This window comes from Dendropsophus ebraccatus, chromosome 11 (assembly GCF_027789765.1).
Source record: "Dendropsophus ebraccatus isolate aDenEbr1 chromosome 11, aDenEbr1.pat, whole genome shotgun sequence".
NCBI lineage: Eukaryota > Metazoa > Chordata > Amphibia > Anura > Hylidae > Dendropsophus > Dendropsophus ebraccatus.
In genome coordinates this window covers 96,637,533-96,654,189 of record NC_091464.1, presented here as the reverse complement: position 1 = coordinate 96,654,189, position 16,657 = coordinate 96,637,533, and the positions used below count along the sequence as shown (strand labels likewise).

The following is a 16,657-nucleotide window of genomic DNA, read 5'->3' as shown; positions in this document are numbered from 1 at the left end:
CTCATCCTCCAGAGCTGCACTCACTATTCTGCTGTTATATCACGTCTCATCCTCCAGAGCTGCACTCACTATTCTGCTGTTATATCACGTCTCATCCTCCAGAGCTGCACTCACTATTCTGCTGTTACACCTTATCTTATCCTCCAGAACTGTACTCCCTATTCTGCTGTTACATCTTGTCTTATCCTCCAGAGCTGCACACACTATTCTGCTGTTACATCCTGTCTCATCCTCCAGAGCTGCACTCACTATTCTGCTGTTACACCTTATCTTATCCTCCGGAGCTGCACTCACTATTCTGTTGTTACATCCTGTCTCATCCTCCAGAGCTGCACTCACTATTCTGCTGTTACATCTTGTCATCTCCGGAGCTGCACTCACTATTCTGCTGTTACATCTTGTCATCTCCGGAGCTGCACTCACTATTCTGCTGTTACATCTTGTCATCTCCGGAGCTGCACTCACTATTCTGCTGTTACATCATGTTGTATCCTCCAGTCTAGGGATGAACGAACTGAACAGTAATGAACCAGATTCGTTACGAACTTTGCAAAAAGTTCGGTTCGTCACCAAACCGAACTTTGAAAAAGTTCGTAACGAATCTGATTAAAATAACAATAACCAATAAAATCACAGAATAGACCAGGATACAAGGGATTATTACTCCTCTAATCCCTTGTATCCTGGTTTTCTGTGAATATCAAGATGTGAGACGTCACCTGTTAGGGTGAGACCTTAGATTAGTCTCCTCAGATATACCTGGGTGCTGCCTAATATAAAATGTAATGTGACAGCTGTCTGTGAGTAACAACCAAGACACATGAAAGCAGCTTCAGTGTTCAAGCTGATCGAATTTATTAAGGGAAAACCAGTTCATATCTTTACAAGAAAGCTTCAAAAAATAGAAGAACCCTGTTTAGCCCCAACAAAAAAATAAAATAAAAAACAGTCAAAAAAAAAAGTCCCATCACTGTCCCAGGATAAAAAAAAGTCCCATCACTGTCCCAGGATAAAAAAAAAGTCCCATCACTGTCCCAGGATAAAAAAAAAAGTCCCATCACTGTCCCAGGATAAAAAAAAAAGTCCCATCACTGTCCCAGGATAAAAAAAAAAGTCCCATCACTGTCCCAGGATAAAAAAAAAAGTCCCATCACTGTCCCAGGATAAAAAAAAAAGTCCCATCACTGTCCCAGGATAAAAAAAAAAGTCCCATCACTGTCCCAGGATAAAAAAAAAAGTCCCATCACTGTCCCAGGATAAAAAAAAAAGTCCCATCACTGTCCCAGGATAAAAAAAAAAACTCCCATCGGCTGTCCCATCACTGCACAGTTGTGTAGAAAAATGTTGGCGACTCATTGGGACTCTCGGTGTCCAGGACCGTGCCCCCCAGTGCTGATGTCTGCTCCTTTAATTATGGGCGAGGGCAGTACATGTTACTGCTCATTGGGTCAACATTCCCCCAGAAGACCACCAGAAAGTTAGCCCATTCTTACCACTGTCACCTCCCCGGTGCTTTAGGGGGCCAGTTCTGCACGAGTTCTGCCTCCACCACCTTGCAACCATCCATCACTATGACTGCAGTCCAACCTGCCCCGGTGTCTTACCAATGATGTCAGGCCCGGCGCTCTCAGGCTGTCCTCCATCTTGTGAGCCTGGGTGAACGGAGCCACAGTGGGCAGGAGCTCCTCCGGACCATCAGGGAGGAGATATATGAATGGCTGAGCCCAGGTCAACTAACGGTGGTAAGAGTCGTAGCCGACAATGGGAGGAACCTTTTCTCTGCAGTGCAGCAGGGAGTCAGACACTTTGTATGGCCCATGTGATAAACCTCATAGTGCACAGGTGTCTGCAAACATTTCCTGCCAATTGTTGATCCCTTTTGAGGATGCGACTCTGTTTGTGAGCAGGAAGGACTATGGAATCAGCGACATCATCCCACCCATGTTCTGGAAAGTGCGCTGAACAACATCATCAGCGAGGATTCCCAGGCCACAACTCCAAGGCTGAACATCCTCCTCCTCCTCCGTCAATTGTCTGTTCTCAACCATACTGGCCTGGGGGCAATCAGGTACTGCCTCCTCCTCCTCCAATAGTCTGTTCTCAACCATACTGGCCTGGGGGCAATCAGGTACTGCCTCCTCCTCCTCCAATAGTCTGTTCTCAACCATACTGGCCTGGGGGCAATCAGGTACTGCCTCCTCCTCCTCCTCCAATAGTCTGTTCTTAACCATACTGGCCTGGGGGCAATCAGGTACTGCCTCCTCCTCCAATAGTCTGTTCTCAACCATACTGGCCTGGGGGCAATCAGGTACTGCCTCCTCCTCCAATAGTCTGTTCTCAACCATACTGGCCTGGGGGCAATCAGGTACTGCCTCCTCCTCCAATAGTCTGTTCTCAACCATACTGGCCTGGGGGCAATCAGGTACTGCCTCCTCCTCCTCCTCCAATAGTCTGTTCTCAACCATACTGGCCTGGGGGCAATCAGGTACTGCCTCCTCCAATAGTCTGTTCTCAACTATACTGGCCTGGGGGCAATCAGGTACTGCCGCCTCCTCCTCCAATAGTCTCTTCTAAACCATACTGGCCTGGGTGCAATCAAGTACTGCCTCCTTCTCCAATAGTCTCTTCTAAACCATACTGGCCTGGGTACAGTCAAGTGCTGCTGCCCCCTCCTCCTCCGTCAATTGTCTGTTCTCCACCACACTGGGTCCAATACAGTGCTATTACTGCTGCTGGTTCCACTGTCTAATGTCTGTTCTCCACCCTACTGGCTCCAAGGAACTGTGTGTGCGATGTCCCGTCTAATCACTTACACCTTGGTTAATTTATTTCACTATTTTTGCACTTAGATTTTTTTCCACTTTTTTCATTCTAACAGCAACTGCAACTAAAGGAAACTCTCCCCTATCAGACTCGCACTATTGTAGCTGCCATTATTCAGCCGTTATTGCAAGGTTCCTTTTAGTTTCGGTACGTACGAATCCGAACTTCACGAAAGTTCGCCGGATCGAACCAAACTTTTCAAAAGTTCGCTCATCCCTACTCCAGTCATCTCCGGAGCTGCACTCACCATTTAGCTGTAAACTATATCTAACCTCTAGGTAAATTTGGGGCTCCTTCGGATTGTATTGGGTGAGTGTCTGTGTGTTCTCCGTACAGATTTTAAGTGACAGCCATAAGAATTGTGAATGCAGCTCTGGAGGTGGCTGACAGTAAGTGAATGTAACCTGCCTGGTATATACATATATCTATCCTTAGATAATAAGGAAGGAGATAATGTAGGGGCAGAGCACATGGAGTGGGGGGCTTCTTCTATTTGCCGTATGGCGGTATAGTCAGGTGAGTGCTGAGATGTCTCCCTCTTCTCATCGATTTCTCTCCTTTCTCCTGGCAGATTCTGAACACAGCACCAGCTCAGACACCGAGGTCCTGGCGGAGAGGACATCCTGCTCCTATGAGACCTGCCCGGACCTGGCTCCTCCTCGAGTCCCTGACCCCCAACCCTTATCTGTGTCTTCCATGGAGGAGATCCAGGTGGAGCTGCAGTGCGCCGACCTGTGGAAGAGGTTCCATGATATCGGGACGGAAATGATCATCACCAAGGCCGGCAGGTGAGCGATGTGATGTGCATTATAGCCGCCTGATGACTGGTAATGTACAGACCATCCTGCAATGCTGATCTGCTGGGATAATGCCTGTCCCTGGTGGTCCAGAGGAGAATTGTCCAGTTCCTCACTATCTGTTAGGATAATGTCTGTCCCTGGTGGTCCAGAGGAGAATTGTCCAGTCCCTCACTATCTGTTAGGATAATGTCTGTCCCTGGTGGTCCAGTTCTGTATTGTCCAGTACCTCACTATCTGTTAGGATAATGTCTGTCCCTGGTGGTCCAGTTCTGTATTGTCCAGTCCCTCACTATCTGTTAGGATAATGTCTGTCCCTGGTGGTCCAGTTCTGTATTGTCCAGTCCCTCACTATCTGGTAGGATAATGTCTGTCCCTGGTGGTCCAGAGGAGAATTGTCCAGTCCCTCACTATCTGTTAGGATAATGTCTGTCCCTGGTGGTCCAGTTCTGTATTGTCCAGTCCCTCACTATCTGTTAGGATAATGTCTGTCCCTGGTGGTCCAGTTCTGTATTGTTCAGTCCCTCACTATCTGTTAGGATAATGTCTGTCCCTGGTGGTCCAGAGGAGTATTGTCCAGTCCCTCACTATCTGTTAGGATAATGTCTGTCCCTGGTGGTCCAGAGGAGTGTTGTCCAGTCCCTCACTATCTGTTAGGATAATGTCTGTCCCTGGCGGTCCATAGGAGTATTGTCCAGTCCCTAACTATCTGGTGGCATAATGCCTGTCCCTGGTGGTCCAGTTCTGTATTGTTCAGTCCCTCACTATCTGTCAGGATAATGTCTGTCCCTGGTGGTCCAGTTCTGTATTGTTCAGTCCCTCACTATCTGTCAGGATAATGTCTGTCCCTGGTGGTCCAGTTCTGTATTGTTCAGTCCCTCACTATCTGTTAGGATAATGTCTGTCCCTGGTGGTCCTGAGCAGTATTGCCCAGTCCCTCACTATCTGTTAGGATAATGTCTGTCCCTGGCGGTCCATAGGAGTATTGTCCAGTCCCTCACTATCTGGTGGAATATTGTCCAGTCCCTGGTGTGATATTGCCTCTGTCTCTATTTTTTGCCTAATAGGATGATGTCTGATAATCTAGTGGTATAGTGCGTAATCCCAGGTAAGGGATTTGTGTCCATGACCTGTGATCCAGTGGATTAGTGTCCATGACTTGTGAGCTGCCGGATTAGTGTCCATGACCTGTGATCCAGTAGATTAGTGTCCATGACCTGTGATCTAGTGGATTACTGTCCATGACCTGTGACCCTGTGGATTAGTGTCCATGACTTGTGAGGTAGTGGATTAGTGTCCACGACCTGTGATCCGGTGGATAACTGTTCATGATTTGTGATCCGATGGATCAAGGAAAATGGAGTCTGGGAGCAAAAGCACCGTTATTCTCAATAGAAAATTTAATGAAGGATGTAAACTTAGAAATAAACTTTATTGGAAGTCATGAGAAGTGGAGAAGAGCAGAGGAAGTTGTCAGAAGTGGTTGAGCAGTGGAAGTTGTCAGACGTGGTTGAGCAGTGGAAGTTGTCAGACGTGGTTGAGCAGTGGAAGTTGTCAGACGTGGTTGAGCAGTGGAAGTTGTCAGACGTGGTTGAGCAGTGGAAGTTGTCAGACGTGGTTGAGCAGTGGAAGTTGTCAGACGTGGTTGAGCAGTGGAAGTTGTCAGACGTGGTTGAGCGGTGGAAGTTGTCAGACGTGGTTGAGCAGTGGAAGTTGTCAGACGTGGTTGAGCAGTGGAAGTTGTCAGACGTGGTGTCATCTATTTCCTTCATTGACATCTCAGTATGTCTATAAGAAGGAGGAATCTGGGAGGAATTTTCCATTCATTTTGGATTTGCTATTAATAGATGTAAAGATTAAATAGAAACTCTATAATTCTGGAGGAATCTGATGAATCTGAATAGACTGAAGCCTCATTCTAAGTGTCATCATCTTCACTGCCAATGTGACACTGAAAGGCGTCCTGCTCATAAATCATAAAGCAGCAGTCGTGCTCCCCCTCCCAGTCCTGCTGCTGCTGCTTATGTATGCAATGATTGTCATTTTCTGATTGGCTGCTAGAGCTGTCACTCAGGGCTGAGAGGCGGGGCCAGGGAAGTGCTCAGTGCCCACGACTCCTAGCATAGAAGACACTTGTAATGTCAGTGCCTGGGAGGCTAGAAGACCTTTAGCTACGTCCTCTCTATGGAACACAATTCCTTTTAGGCGGAGATCCACTATATGCATAGGTTTACACTACGGAATCCACATGGAAACTTCAAGCTGATTCCGCCGGGCGGCCTCCGCTTGTCCTGCCCGTTCCATCGGCTCAATGATATTTACTGGTGGAATCCACTTGAAGTTGCTGTGCGGATTCCAAAGTGTGAACGTACCCTACCATATCATTTATGGCAGAAGGGGTCATATTATAACTGATGCTTCACACCCAGAGCTGCATTCACAATTCTGCCACTCGGAATCCCTGCAATAATAGACACATTATATTGTCTGTATAAACCCCACATCTTCAATGATGCGAGACAGCGAGGCGTTGTCCCGTGCAGACGCAGCTGCTGGATGTCAGGCCTGAGCGTTGAGCGGAGACTTTCACAGCTCTTTCCAGTTTCCTGGTGGTTGCTGCAGTCGTAGGGTCCTCTATAACGGGATCCTCGTAGTGAAGTGGCGGGAGGTGATAATCTGCACGTCTGGAAGAAAACTCCAATTAGCCCGATCTCCGGGGACGGCTGCCTACGAGACCGTCTAGGTCAAAGTTCATGGAAAAGCAAGAAATAAAAGGGTGTTTGTGTAACCACATTAACCTTCCCTGGATAGGAGGTGTGTATCCCGGAGATCAGACCCAGAGGCTCCGGAATGTTCCCCGGAGGGAGGGACGGTGAATGTGCTAACCCCATGGATTCAGGCTCAGACATTCACCAGAATTTTCCACGTTACCCGGTATGGCCCGAGCAGCAAACAGAAGGAGAAGCTTCTGGAAACCTGTAATTTGTCCATGGCTCTTTGGTTTGCTGCACATTCTGTGGGCTGGAGAGATGGAGAGGTTACGACGTGTGAAAACGTAAAGGAACAATTCCTCATCCCCCGCATTTTCACTGTTTTTGAAAACAACTAGTCCTAGTCCCGTGAAGAGAACCGCGAGTTGTGTCGGGACCCCGGCCTGTGAGCACACACTCAGCCCGTGAGCACACACTCAGCCCATGGTCAGACCAGACATGATCGGGGATAGAACCAACAAGATGGCGGCACAAATTCACTTGGACTTGGGCAAGGGGTGAAAGTATTCAGCCGCCCCGGGACTTAGGTGCCTATAACTGATCTGGTAGTACAAGGGCACCCAGAACCTGGACTCTCTACAATGGACAATCCCTTTAAGGTAGGGTGGTCACGATGGGTGACACATTACTGGAGAGGGGAAGCTTTGACCTCTCACCTCTACTAGATATAGTTAGGGTTTGAGGCTCTGAAATAGACCCGCGGCTTCTCCGCATGAGACCTCTCGCCTTTCAAGAGAATGAGAATAATGGAGAACATGAAAGTTCTTTGGGTCTTTTGGATGGTTGTCTTCTCTCGTTTCCCACCGCCTGTCCTGACCTTGTCCTGACCTTGTCCCGCTCTGTTATGGAGAGAAAAGGTTCGGACGCTTCACTTCACATAACAGCTTGGTGGAATTGAAGAGAAGGTTGGAAGAGCTTGGGGAGCATCCCGAATCTTGGAGGGAAGAAGATCTGAATATAGGCAGCAGAGAGCACTGTGTCAGACTGGAGAGAATACAACACTTCCTGCAGGACATACAGCAGCTGAGAAGTACTGGAACACTTGAGATTTTTAAGTAGAAGTAAATTACAAAAATTTTTTTTTTCTCTGCAGTTTTTCCCTTTTAAAGGAGAAGTAGGGCAAAATTTTTTATTGAAGAATTGTATTGTCCCCCAAATGTTATACAAATCCCCAATATACACTTATTATGAGAAATGCTTATAAAGGGCTTTTTTCCCTGCACTTACTACTGCATCAAGGCTTCACTTTCTGGATAACATGGTGATGTCGCTTCCTGGATAAACATGGTGATGTCGCTTCCTGGATAACATGGTGATGTCACTTCCTGGATAACATGGTGATGTCACTTCCTGGATAACATGGTGATGTCACTTCCTGGATAACATGGTGACGTCACTTCCTGGATAACATGGTGACGTCACTTCCTGGATAACATGGTGACGTCACTTCCTGGATAACATGGTGACGTCACTTCCTGGATAACATGGTGACGTCACTTCCTGGATAACATGGTGACGTCACTTCCTGGATAACATGGTGACGTCACTTCCTGGATATAAGGGTGACGTCACTTCCTGGATAACATGGTGACGTCACGACTCGACTCCCAGAGCTGTGCGGGCTGTGGCTGCTGGAGAGGATGATGGCAGAGGGATGCTCAGTGTCCCTCCAGTGCCCTGTGTCCCTCAGTGTCCCCCTGCCATCATCCTCTCCAGCAGCCACAGCCCGCACAGCTCTGGGAGTCGGGTTGTGACATCACTAGAGATGAGCAAACTTTTCAAAAGTTTGGTCCGATCGGACTTCCGGATTTTTTTGAAAAGTTCGGTTCGACCGAATTTCGGATTTTCTTGGATTTCATAGTTTAAAGCATCTATATGATACGGGGGTAGTGTATTTGGTGGAATTTAGGGCTCTACATGTCAGTAACATCGTTATCTTTTCAATATCTCATTATATATAGTCATTTATTTTTTTTATTTTTTTTTAGACAATATTCACCATTACAGGGTCTATGCAGGAAACTCACCATTACAGGGTCTATGGAGGAAACTCACCATTACAAGGTCTATGCAGGAAACTCACCATTACAGGGTCTATGGAGGAAACTCACCATTACAAGGTCTATGCAGGAAACTCACCATTACTGGGTCTATGGAGGAAACTCACCATTACAGGGTCTATGCAGGAAACTCACCATTACAGGATCTATGCAGGAAACTCACCATTACAGGGTCTATGCAGGAAACTCACCATTACAGGATCTATGCGGGAAACTCACCATTACAGGGTCTATGGGGGAAACTCACCATTACAGGGTCTATGCAGGAAACTCACCATTACAGGTTCTATGCAGGAAACTCACCATTACAGGGTCTATACAGGAAACTCACCATTACAGGGTCTATGCGGGAAACTCACCATTACAAGGTCTATGCAGGAAACTCACCATTACAGGGTCTATGCAGGAAACTCACCATTACAGGGTCTATGCAGGAAATTCACCATTACAGGGTCTATGCAGGAAACTCACCATTACAGGGTCTATGCAGGAAATTCACCATTACAGGGTCTATGCAGGAGACTCACCATTACAGGGTCTATGCAGGAAACTCACCATTACAGGGTCTATGCAGGAAACTCACCATTACAGGGTCTATGCAGGAAACTCACCATTACAGGGTCTATGCAGGAAACTCACCATTACAGGGTCTATGCAGGAAACTCACCATTACAGGGTCTATGCAGGAAACTCACCATTACAGGGTCTATGCAGGAAACTCACCATTACAGGGTCTATGCAGGAAATTCACCATTACAGGGTCTATGGGGGAAACTCACCATTACTTGGGCTATGCAGGAAATTCACCATTACAGGGTCTATGGGGGAAACTCACCATTACAGGGTCTATGCGGGAAACTCACCATTACAAGGTCTATGCGGGAAACTCACCATTACAGGGTCTATGGAGGAAACTCACCATTACAGGGTCTATGGAGGAAACTCACCATTACAGGGTCTATGGAGGAAACTCACCATTACAGGGTCTATGGAGGAAATTCACCATTACAGGGTCTATGCAGGAAATTCACCATTACAGGGTCTATGCAGGAAACTCACCATTACAGGGTCTATGCAGGAAACTCACCATTACAGGGTCTATGCAGGAAACTCACCATTACAGGGTTTATGCGGGAAACTCACCATTACAGGATCTATGCGGGAAATTCACCATTACAGGGTCTATGCGGGAAACTCACCATTACAGGGTCTATGCGGGAAATTCACCATTACAGGGTCTATGGGGGAAACTCACCATTACTTGGGCTATGCGGGAAATTCACCATTACAGGGTCTATGGGGGAAACTCACCATTACAGGGTCTATGCGGGAAACTCACCATTACAGGGTCTATGCAGGAAATTCACCATTACAGGGTCTATGCAGGAGACTCACCATTACAGGGTCTATGCAGGAAATTCACCATTACAGGGTCTATGCAGGAGACTCACCATTACAGGGTCTATGCAGGAAACTCACCATTACAGGGTCTATGCAGGAAACTCACCATTACAGGGTCTATGCAGGAAACTCACCATTACAGGGTCTATGCAGGAAACTCACCATTACAGGGTCTATGCAGGAAACTCACCATTACAGGGTCTATGCAGGAAACTCACCATTACAGGGTCTATGCGGGAAACTCACCATTACAGGGTCTATGGGGGAAACTCACCATTACAGGGTCTATGCAGGAAATTCACCATTACAGGGTCTATGCAGGAAACTCACCATTACAGGGTCTATGCAGGAATAAGGTCACAAATGCAGTGAAGAAGCAGTCTCTCCACTACACTCTCATAAGGGTTCAACTATAGTACTTGTATATCTGTATAGCACTTTTTTTTTTAGAGTTTTATTCTACACACATGCACGAGGTATATATTTGTGCCTAAGGAAAACACCTATGTCATATACACTGTTGCAAGGGTGACAGTGTAGTACTTGTATATCTGTATAGCACGTTTTTGTTCTGTGCACCCTTTGCTCTCCTATGCTTAATCTATCTACCTATCTATCTTTCACCCTCTCTATTTTTCTCTCTCAATCACTGTTTCTCCTCTCTGCTTTCCTAATAATCTTTTTGTCTTTGCTTTTGTACAATATCTTCTCAGTACAGCAGCAGCACCAGCAGCGTTTTGTCACTGACGAGCTCTGTGCACTGCTAACAGTCTCCTTCCTCTCTCTGTGCAGACTGCCTTGTGCGGTCATGTGACCGCTCCTCTTCAAGCAATACCGACGTCACACAGGGGGTGGGCTAGTGGAACATCCCTTTTGATAGGATGTTTTCTGGGCATCTTGGGAAAGCGCTTATCCCGCCCAGAACACTTCCTGGCAAGAAAGCAAGAAAAATAATAAAAAAATTTGGACTTCCAAAAATCCGAATCCGACTGGACTTAGACTTTTGGAAAAATCCGAACCGGATCCCATACCGTCCGATTCGGTTTTGCTCATCTCTAGACGTCACCATGTTATCCAGGAAGTGACATCCCCAGGTTATCCAGGAAGTGACATCCCCAGGTTATCCAGGAAGTGACATCCCCAGGTTATCCAGGAAGTGACATCACCATGTTATCCAGGAAGTGACATCACCAGGTTATCCAGGAAGTGAAGCCTTGTTGCAGTAGTAAGTGCAGGGAAAAAAGCAATTTATAGGCATTTCCTGTAAGTGTATATTACTAATTTGTATAACTTTCAGGGGGCAATACAATACTTTAATAAAAATCTTCGCTGGACTTCTCCTTTAAGAGAAACTGAAGTAGATTATAATCCTTAAAGGGACACTGTCCCCCCCTATTTGCAGTCTGACTGCTCTCCACAGGTGTAAAGGGTAAATGTTACAGCTTTCATTACTTATTTTATATCACACCTCATGGTGCTTGTTCTGGTAAAAAGTTGTCTTTATCACCTATGTATTGGTATATGTGGGCGGGGCCTTGCAGCCTTTGTGCCACATCGCTCCGCCCCTAACCTACTTATCCCCGCCCCCATCCGTGACTTCATCGCCACATAGGCCCTGCCCCCTCAGCGGCCATTGGTGTGGGACAATCTAGGGGGGTGGGGCCTAGAGCTTTAGGCTGGCCCTTCCAATGGCTGCTGAGGGGGCGGGGTCTATGTGACAATGACGTCACGGATGGGGGCGGGGCTTAGTGGCACTAGGGGCGGAGTGATGTGGCACAAAGGACGCGAGGCCCCGTCCACATATACCAATCCACAGGTGATAAAAACAACTTTTTACCAGAACAAGCACCATGAGGTGTGATATAAAATAAGTAATGAAAGCTGTAACATTTACTCTTTACATCTGTGGAGAGCAGTCAAAATGCAAATAGGGGGGGACAGTGTCACTTTAAAGTAGGACCAGAATAGACTAAGGGTGGTATTACACGGAACGATAATCGGCCGAATTGGCTCGATTCGGCCGATTATCGCTCCGTGTAATAAATGCAACGATCAGCCGATGACAACGATCATCGGCTGATCGTTGATATAATTTAGAACCTATTTTCGTCGGGCGCCGACCGCGCACCGCTGCGTGTAATAGCGGTGCGTGGCCGGCGACTAACGATATACATTACCCATCCACGTTCCAGGGCTGCTCCTGCCATCCGCTTCTCCTTGCGTCCCGCGCGCGCTCTAGCGTCACAGCGGCCTGTCAGCTGATAGGCCACTCAGCCAATCACAGGCCGCGGCGGTCCCGGCCTATGATTGGCTGAGCGGCCTACCAGCTGACAGGCTGCTGTGACACTAGAGAGCGCGCGGGACCCCCGGGAGAAGCTGACGCAGGAGCAGCCCTGGAACGTGGATGGGTAATGTATGCCAGTTTAGCAAGGGCTGCAAGGACATCGGTAACGATGTCCTTGCAGCTCTTGTCAAACGATTATCGGGCCGTGTAATAGGTCCAGTAAACGAGCAACGATCTAGCAGATCGCTGCTCGTTTACAGGTATTATCGGGCCCTGCTCGGCCCGTGTAATACCACCCTAATACACTGTGGTGCATAGAGCAGGTCCTGAGGGGGCGGAGCATGACACAGGAAATCAAAGAGTAACCCCTAGTGTCCACTCCACTAGGTGACTTATACAAAGCCCTATAGACTTTTGTACCTTTACTCCTTGTCTTCAGCTCTGACCTGTTTATTATTCTGCTTGCAGGCGAATGTTTCCAGCGATGAGAGTAAAGATCTCCGGGTTGGATCCTCATCAACAATATTACATTGCGATGGACATTGTGCCTGTGGACAACAAAAGATATAGGTGAGAACATATAGAAAGAATATTTCTCTTATGTTACTGATGCACGGGGGCTACTGATAAATGGGGGCTACTGATAAATGGGGGCTACTGATAAATGGGGGCTACTGATAAATGGGGGGCTACTGATAAATGGGGGCTACTGATAAATGGGGGCTACTGATAAATGGGGGGCTACTGATAAATGGGGGCTACTGATAAATGGGGGCTACTGATAAATGGGGGCTACTGATAAATGGGGCTACTGATAAATGGGGGCTACTGATAAATGGGGCTACTGATAAATGGGGGCTACTGATAAATGGGGGCTACTGATAAATGGGGGCTACTGATAAATGGGGGCTACTGATGCACGGGGGCTGCAAGAGTCTATGTGAGCATAAATGGAAGAAACAGCACAGCACATACTCTATTTCTACTATGCCAATAAATACTGCTGGTGAGAGTGCATTGCACAGGCTAGAATTGTGCTGGTGGATGATTTACACAATACATCACTATAGATAATGTGGGCAGAGAAAGGGTGGCTGGTGCACTGTAAGGTGCTGTGTGAGCAGATATGAAAGAAGTACTGCTAGGAAAGGGTTACACTGAGTACAGAACTGCTTCTGCTGCTGAGAAGCTAAAGGGAGGAATAAGAGTATAGAACCGTGAACTTACAGCAGTAGGTAAGCTGGTATAACACTAAGGACACAGCTGCCCTGTTCCTCATGGGTGGTGAGAGATGAGAGGGAAGCCTTCATTTACCTTTCAGGAACAGTGTAGATCATCTTGAGCAGACAGACTTGCTCTTCTTGCAGTTACACAGCCCAGACCCTCCCTTCCTTCTGCACACAGCACATGCACTTCCTGCATTCTGTCCTGGTCTAGCTGTTACTAGAGACAGATTAGACTCTCTCTTTTATTCTTCTCTTCCAGGTATGTTTATCACAGCTCCAAATGGATGGTGGCTGGAAATGCTGACTCCCCGGTCCCTCCTCGTGTTTACATCCATCCGGACTCCTTGGCCTCTGGGGACACCTGGATGAGGCAGGTGGTCAGTTTCGACAAGCTCAAACTCACTAACAATGAGCTGGATGACCAAGGACATGTAAGTTCTGCCTTGTCTTGTGACTTTGGGTACATGGATGACATCTCACACATACAGGACTTTGTGATATCCCTTATTTAGTAAGTGCACTTAGTATGAGGGTATCACACAGTAGTGTCACACAGTAGATGTCTGACCTCCTCTACTAGGTCTTCTACCTTTTCTACCAGGTGTGATCTCACCTCAGAGTATTAGCAGCCTTGGTGGACTCCATTGACCTTCCTCTTGCGTTGACTTTATTTTTCTTCCCAAGTTCTCCATAGTAAAGACCTAGTTGACTCCATTGCATTTTTTCATCGCTAACTGCCTTGGATGCAACACTGCATGCCTCTTAATGCTCCATTGGTCTGTGTTTGGATACAGGGAATAATACCATGACTCCCGTGTATGTGGTTACAGATAATCCTGCACTCCATGCACAAGTATCAGCCCCGTGTCCATGTCATTCGTAAAGACTTCAGTAGTGAATTGTCTCCAACCAAGCCCGTCCCGGCAGGAGAAGGAGTGAAGACTTTCAACTTTCCTGAAACCGTCTTCACCACCGTCACCGCCTACCAGAACCAACAGGTGAGACCACCAGCCGGAAGGCCAGGTCCTCCATTCTAGTATTTGCAGTGTGCTGTGTCTTGTTTGCAGAGTAGTTTATTTCATTGAGGTTTATTATTATTCTTCTTTTAGCAGGAGTGAGTCATGGATTTTGTTTTGTTCCAGATTACAAGGCTAAAGATTGACAGGAACCCCTTTGCCAAAGGATTCCGGGACTCAGGAAGAAACCGGTATGTCAGAGAATTAGCGTGCAGGCCAAGGCTGAGATTTCTTGGCTCCGGATCCTTGCTGGGATCATTTAGCAAACACATTTTCTTCTAAAAAAAAAAAAAAAAAGAAGAAAATGATATTTTATGTTGATGCTTGAAGACTGTTGTGAGGAACGTAGAGACTTCCAAAGGCTGATTTTGTATGGACTTAGATCAAAGACAAAGACGTATCCATTCATCAAGCTGGGTCCTTCTCTTCACCCCCATATACAACCATATTGTCTGAGGCTAACGTATAAGCCTCCGCTATCTCTATGGAGAGTCAATGAGAGGATCAGTTACAGTTTGCAGTGAGACACTCCTCGCATTCCCTCCTTAGAATTTCCCCATACACCACCGTTTCCTTTGTGTTACCTAATCCAGTTAAGGGATTGAGATGAACATTTAGGACTGACCTATATAGACCAATTCATAATCAGACAAACCCAACTTAATGTCCTTATGTTTACCAGAGAGGGTTGCCACATCCGCTGACTCTGTTATGATCGGACACAACTCAGGACTTCATCTGATTCATAGTTACTGTAGAGAAGACTTCTATTGTAGCTCAGCATATCCAGTATCTCTACTGTAGAACAAGATATCCATGTAAGCCATCGACCTCCACTGTAGACCAGTCTATCCATCTAAGCCATAGAGCTCCACTGAAGACCAGTCTATCCATCTAAGCCATAGAGCTCCACTGTAGACCAGGCCATCCATCTAAGTCATAGAGCTCCGCTGTAGACCAGGCAATCCACGTAAGCCATAGATATCCACTGTAGACCAGGCCATCCATCAAAGCCATAGAGCTCCACTGTAGACCAGGCCACCCATGTAAGCCATAGGCCTTCAGTGTAGACCAGTCTATCCATGTAAGCCATAGACCTCCACCATAGACCAGGCCATCCATGTAAGCTATAGACCTCCACTTTAGACCAGGCCATCCATGTAAGCCATAGACCTTCAGTGTAGACCAGGCCATCCATGTAAGCCATAGACCTTCAGTGTAGAACAGGCCATCCATGTAAGCCATAGACCTCCACCATAGACCAGGCCATCCATGTAAGCTATAGACCTCCACTGTAGACCAAGCCATCCATGTAAGCCATAGACATCCACCATAGACCAGGCCATCCAGGTAAGCTATAGACTTCCACTGTAGACCAGGCAATCCATCAAAGCCATAGAGCTCCACTGTAGGCCAGGCCATCCATCAAAGCCATAGAGCTCCACTGTAGACCAGGCCACCCATATAAGCCATAGGCCTCGAGTGTAGACCAGTCTATCCATGTAAGCCATAGACCTCCACCATAGATCAGGCCATTCATGTAAGCTATAGACCTCCAGTGTAGAACAGGCCATCCATGTAAGCCATAGACCTCCACCATAGACCAGGCCATCCATGTAAGCTATAGACCTCCACTGTAGACCAGGCCATCCATGTAAGCCATAGACCTCCACCATAGACCAGGCCATCCATGTAAGCTATAGACCTCCACTGTAGACCAGGCCATCCATGTAAGCCATAGACATCCACCATAGACCAGGCCATCCATGTAAGCTATAGACTTCCACTGTAGACCAGGCAATCCATCAAAGCCATAGAGCTCCACTGTAGGCCAGGCCATCCATCAAAGCCATAGAGCTCCACTGTAGACCAGGCCATCCATCAAAGCCATAGAGCTCCACTGTAGACCAGGCCACCCATATAAGCCATAGGCCTCGAGTGTAGACCAGTCTATCCATGTAAGCCATAGACCTCCACCACAGACCAGTCCATTCATGTAAGCTATAGACCTCCACTGTAGACCAGGCCATCCATGTAAGCAATAGACCTTCAGTGTAGAACAGGCCATCCATGTAAGCCATGGACCTCCACCATAGACCAGGCCATCCATGTAAGCTATAGACCTCCACTGTAGACCAGGCCATCCATGTAAGCCATGGACCTCCACCATAGACCAGGCCATCCATGTAAGCTATAGACCTCCACTGTAGACCAGGCCATCCATGTAAGCCATAGACCTCCACCATAGACCAGGCCATCCAGGTAAGCTATAGACCTCC

General features: G+C 47.2%; 1 protein-coding gene across 1 annotated transcript in view; it reads left to right on the top strand.

Annotated features, from left to right (window-relative positions):
• TBX15 (T-box transcription factor 15) overlaps nt 1–16,657 on the top strand; it is a 74,727-nt gene that overhangs the window by 44,574 nt on the left and 13,496 nt on the right. Inside the window, exons 2-6 of the mRNA XM_069945528.1 lie at nt 3,395–3,611; nt 12,605–12,706; nt 13,622–13,793; nt 14,193–14,360; nt 14,505–14,569. Coding sequence (XP_069801629.1) covers nt 3,395–3,611; nt 12,605–12,706; nt 13,622–13,793; nt 14,193–14,360; nt 14,505–14,569 — 724 coding nt within the window. The remainder of the gene's footprint in view (nt 1–3,394; nt 3,612–12,604; nt 12,707–13,621; nt 13,794–14,192; nt 14,361–14,504; nt 14,570–16,657) is intronic.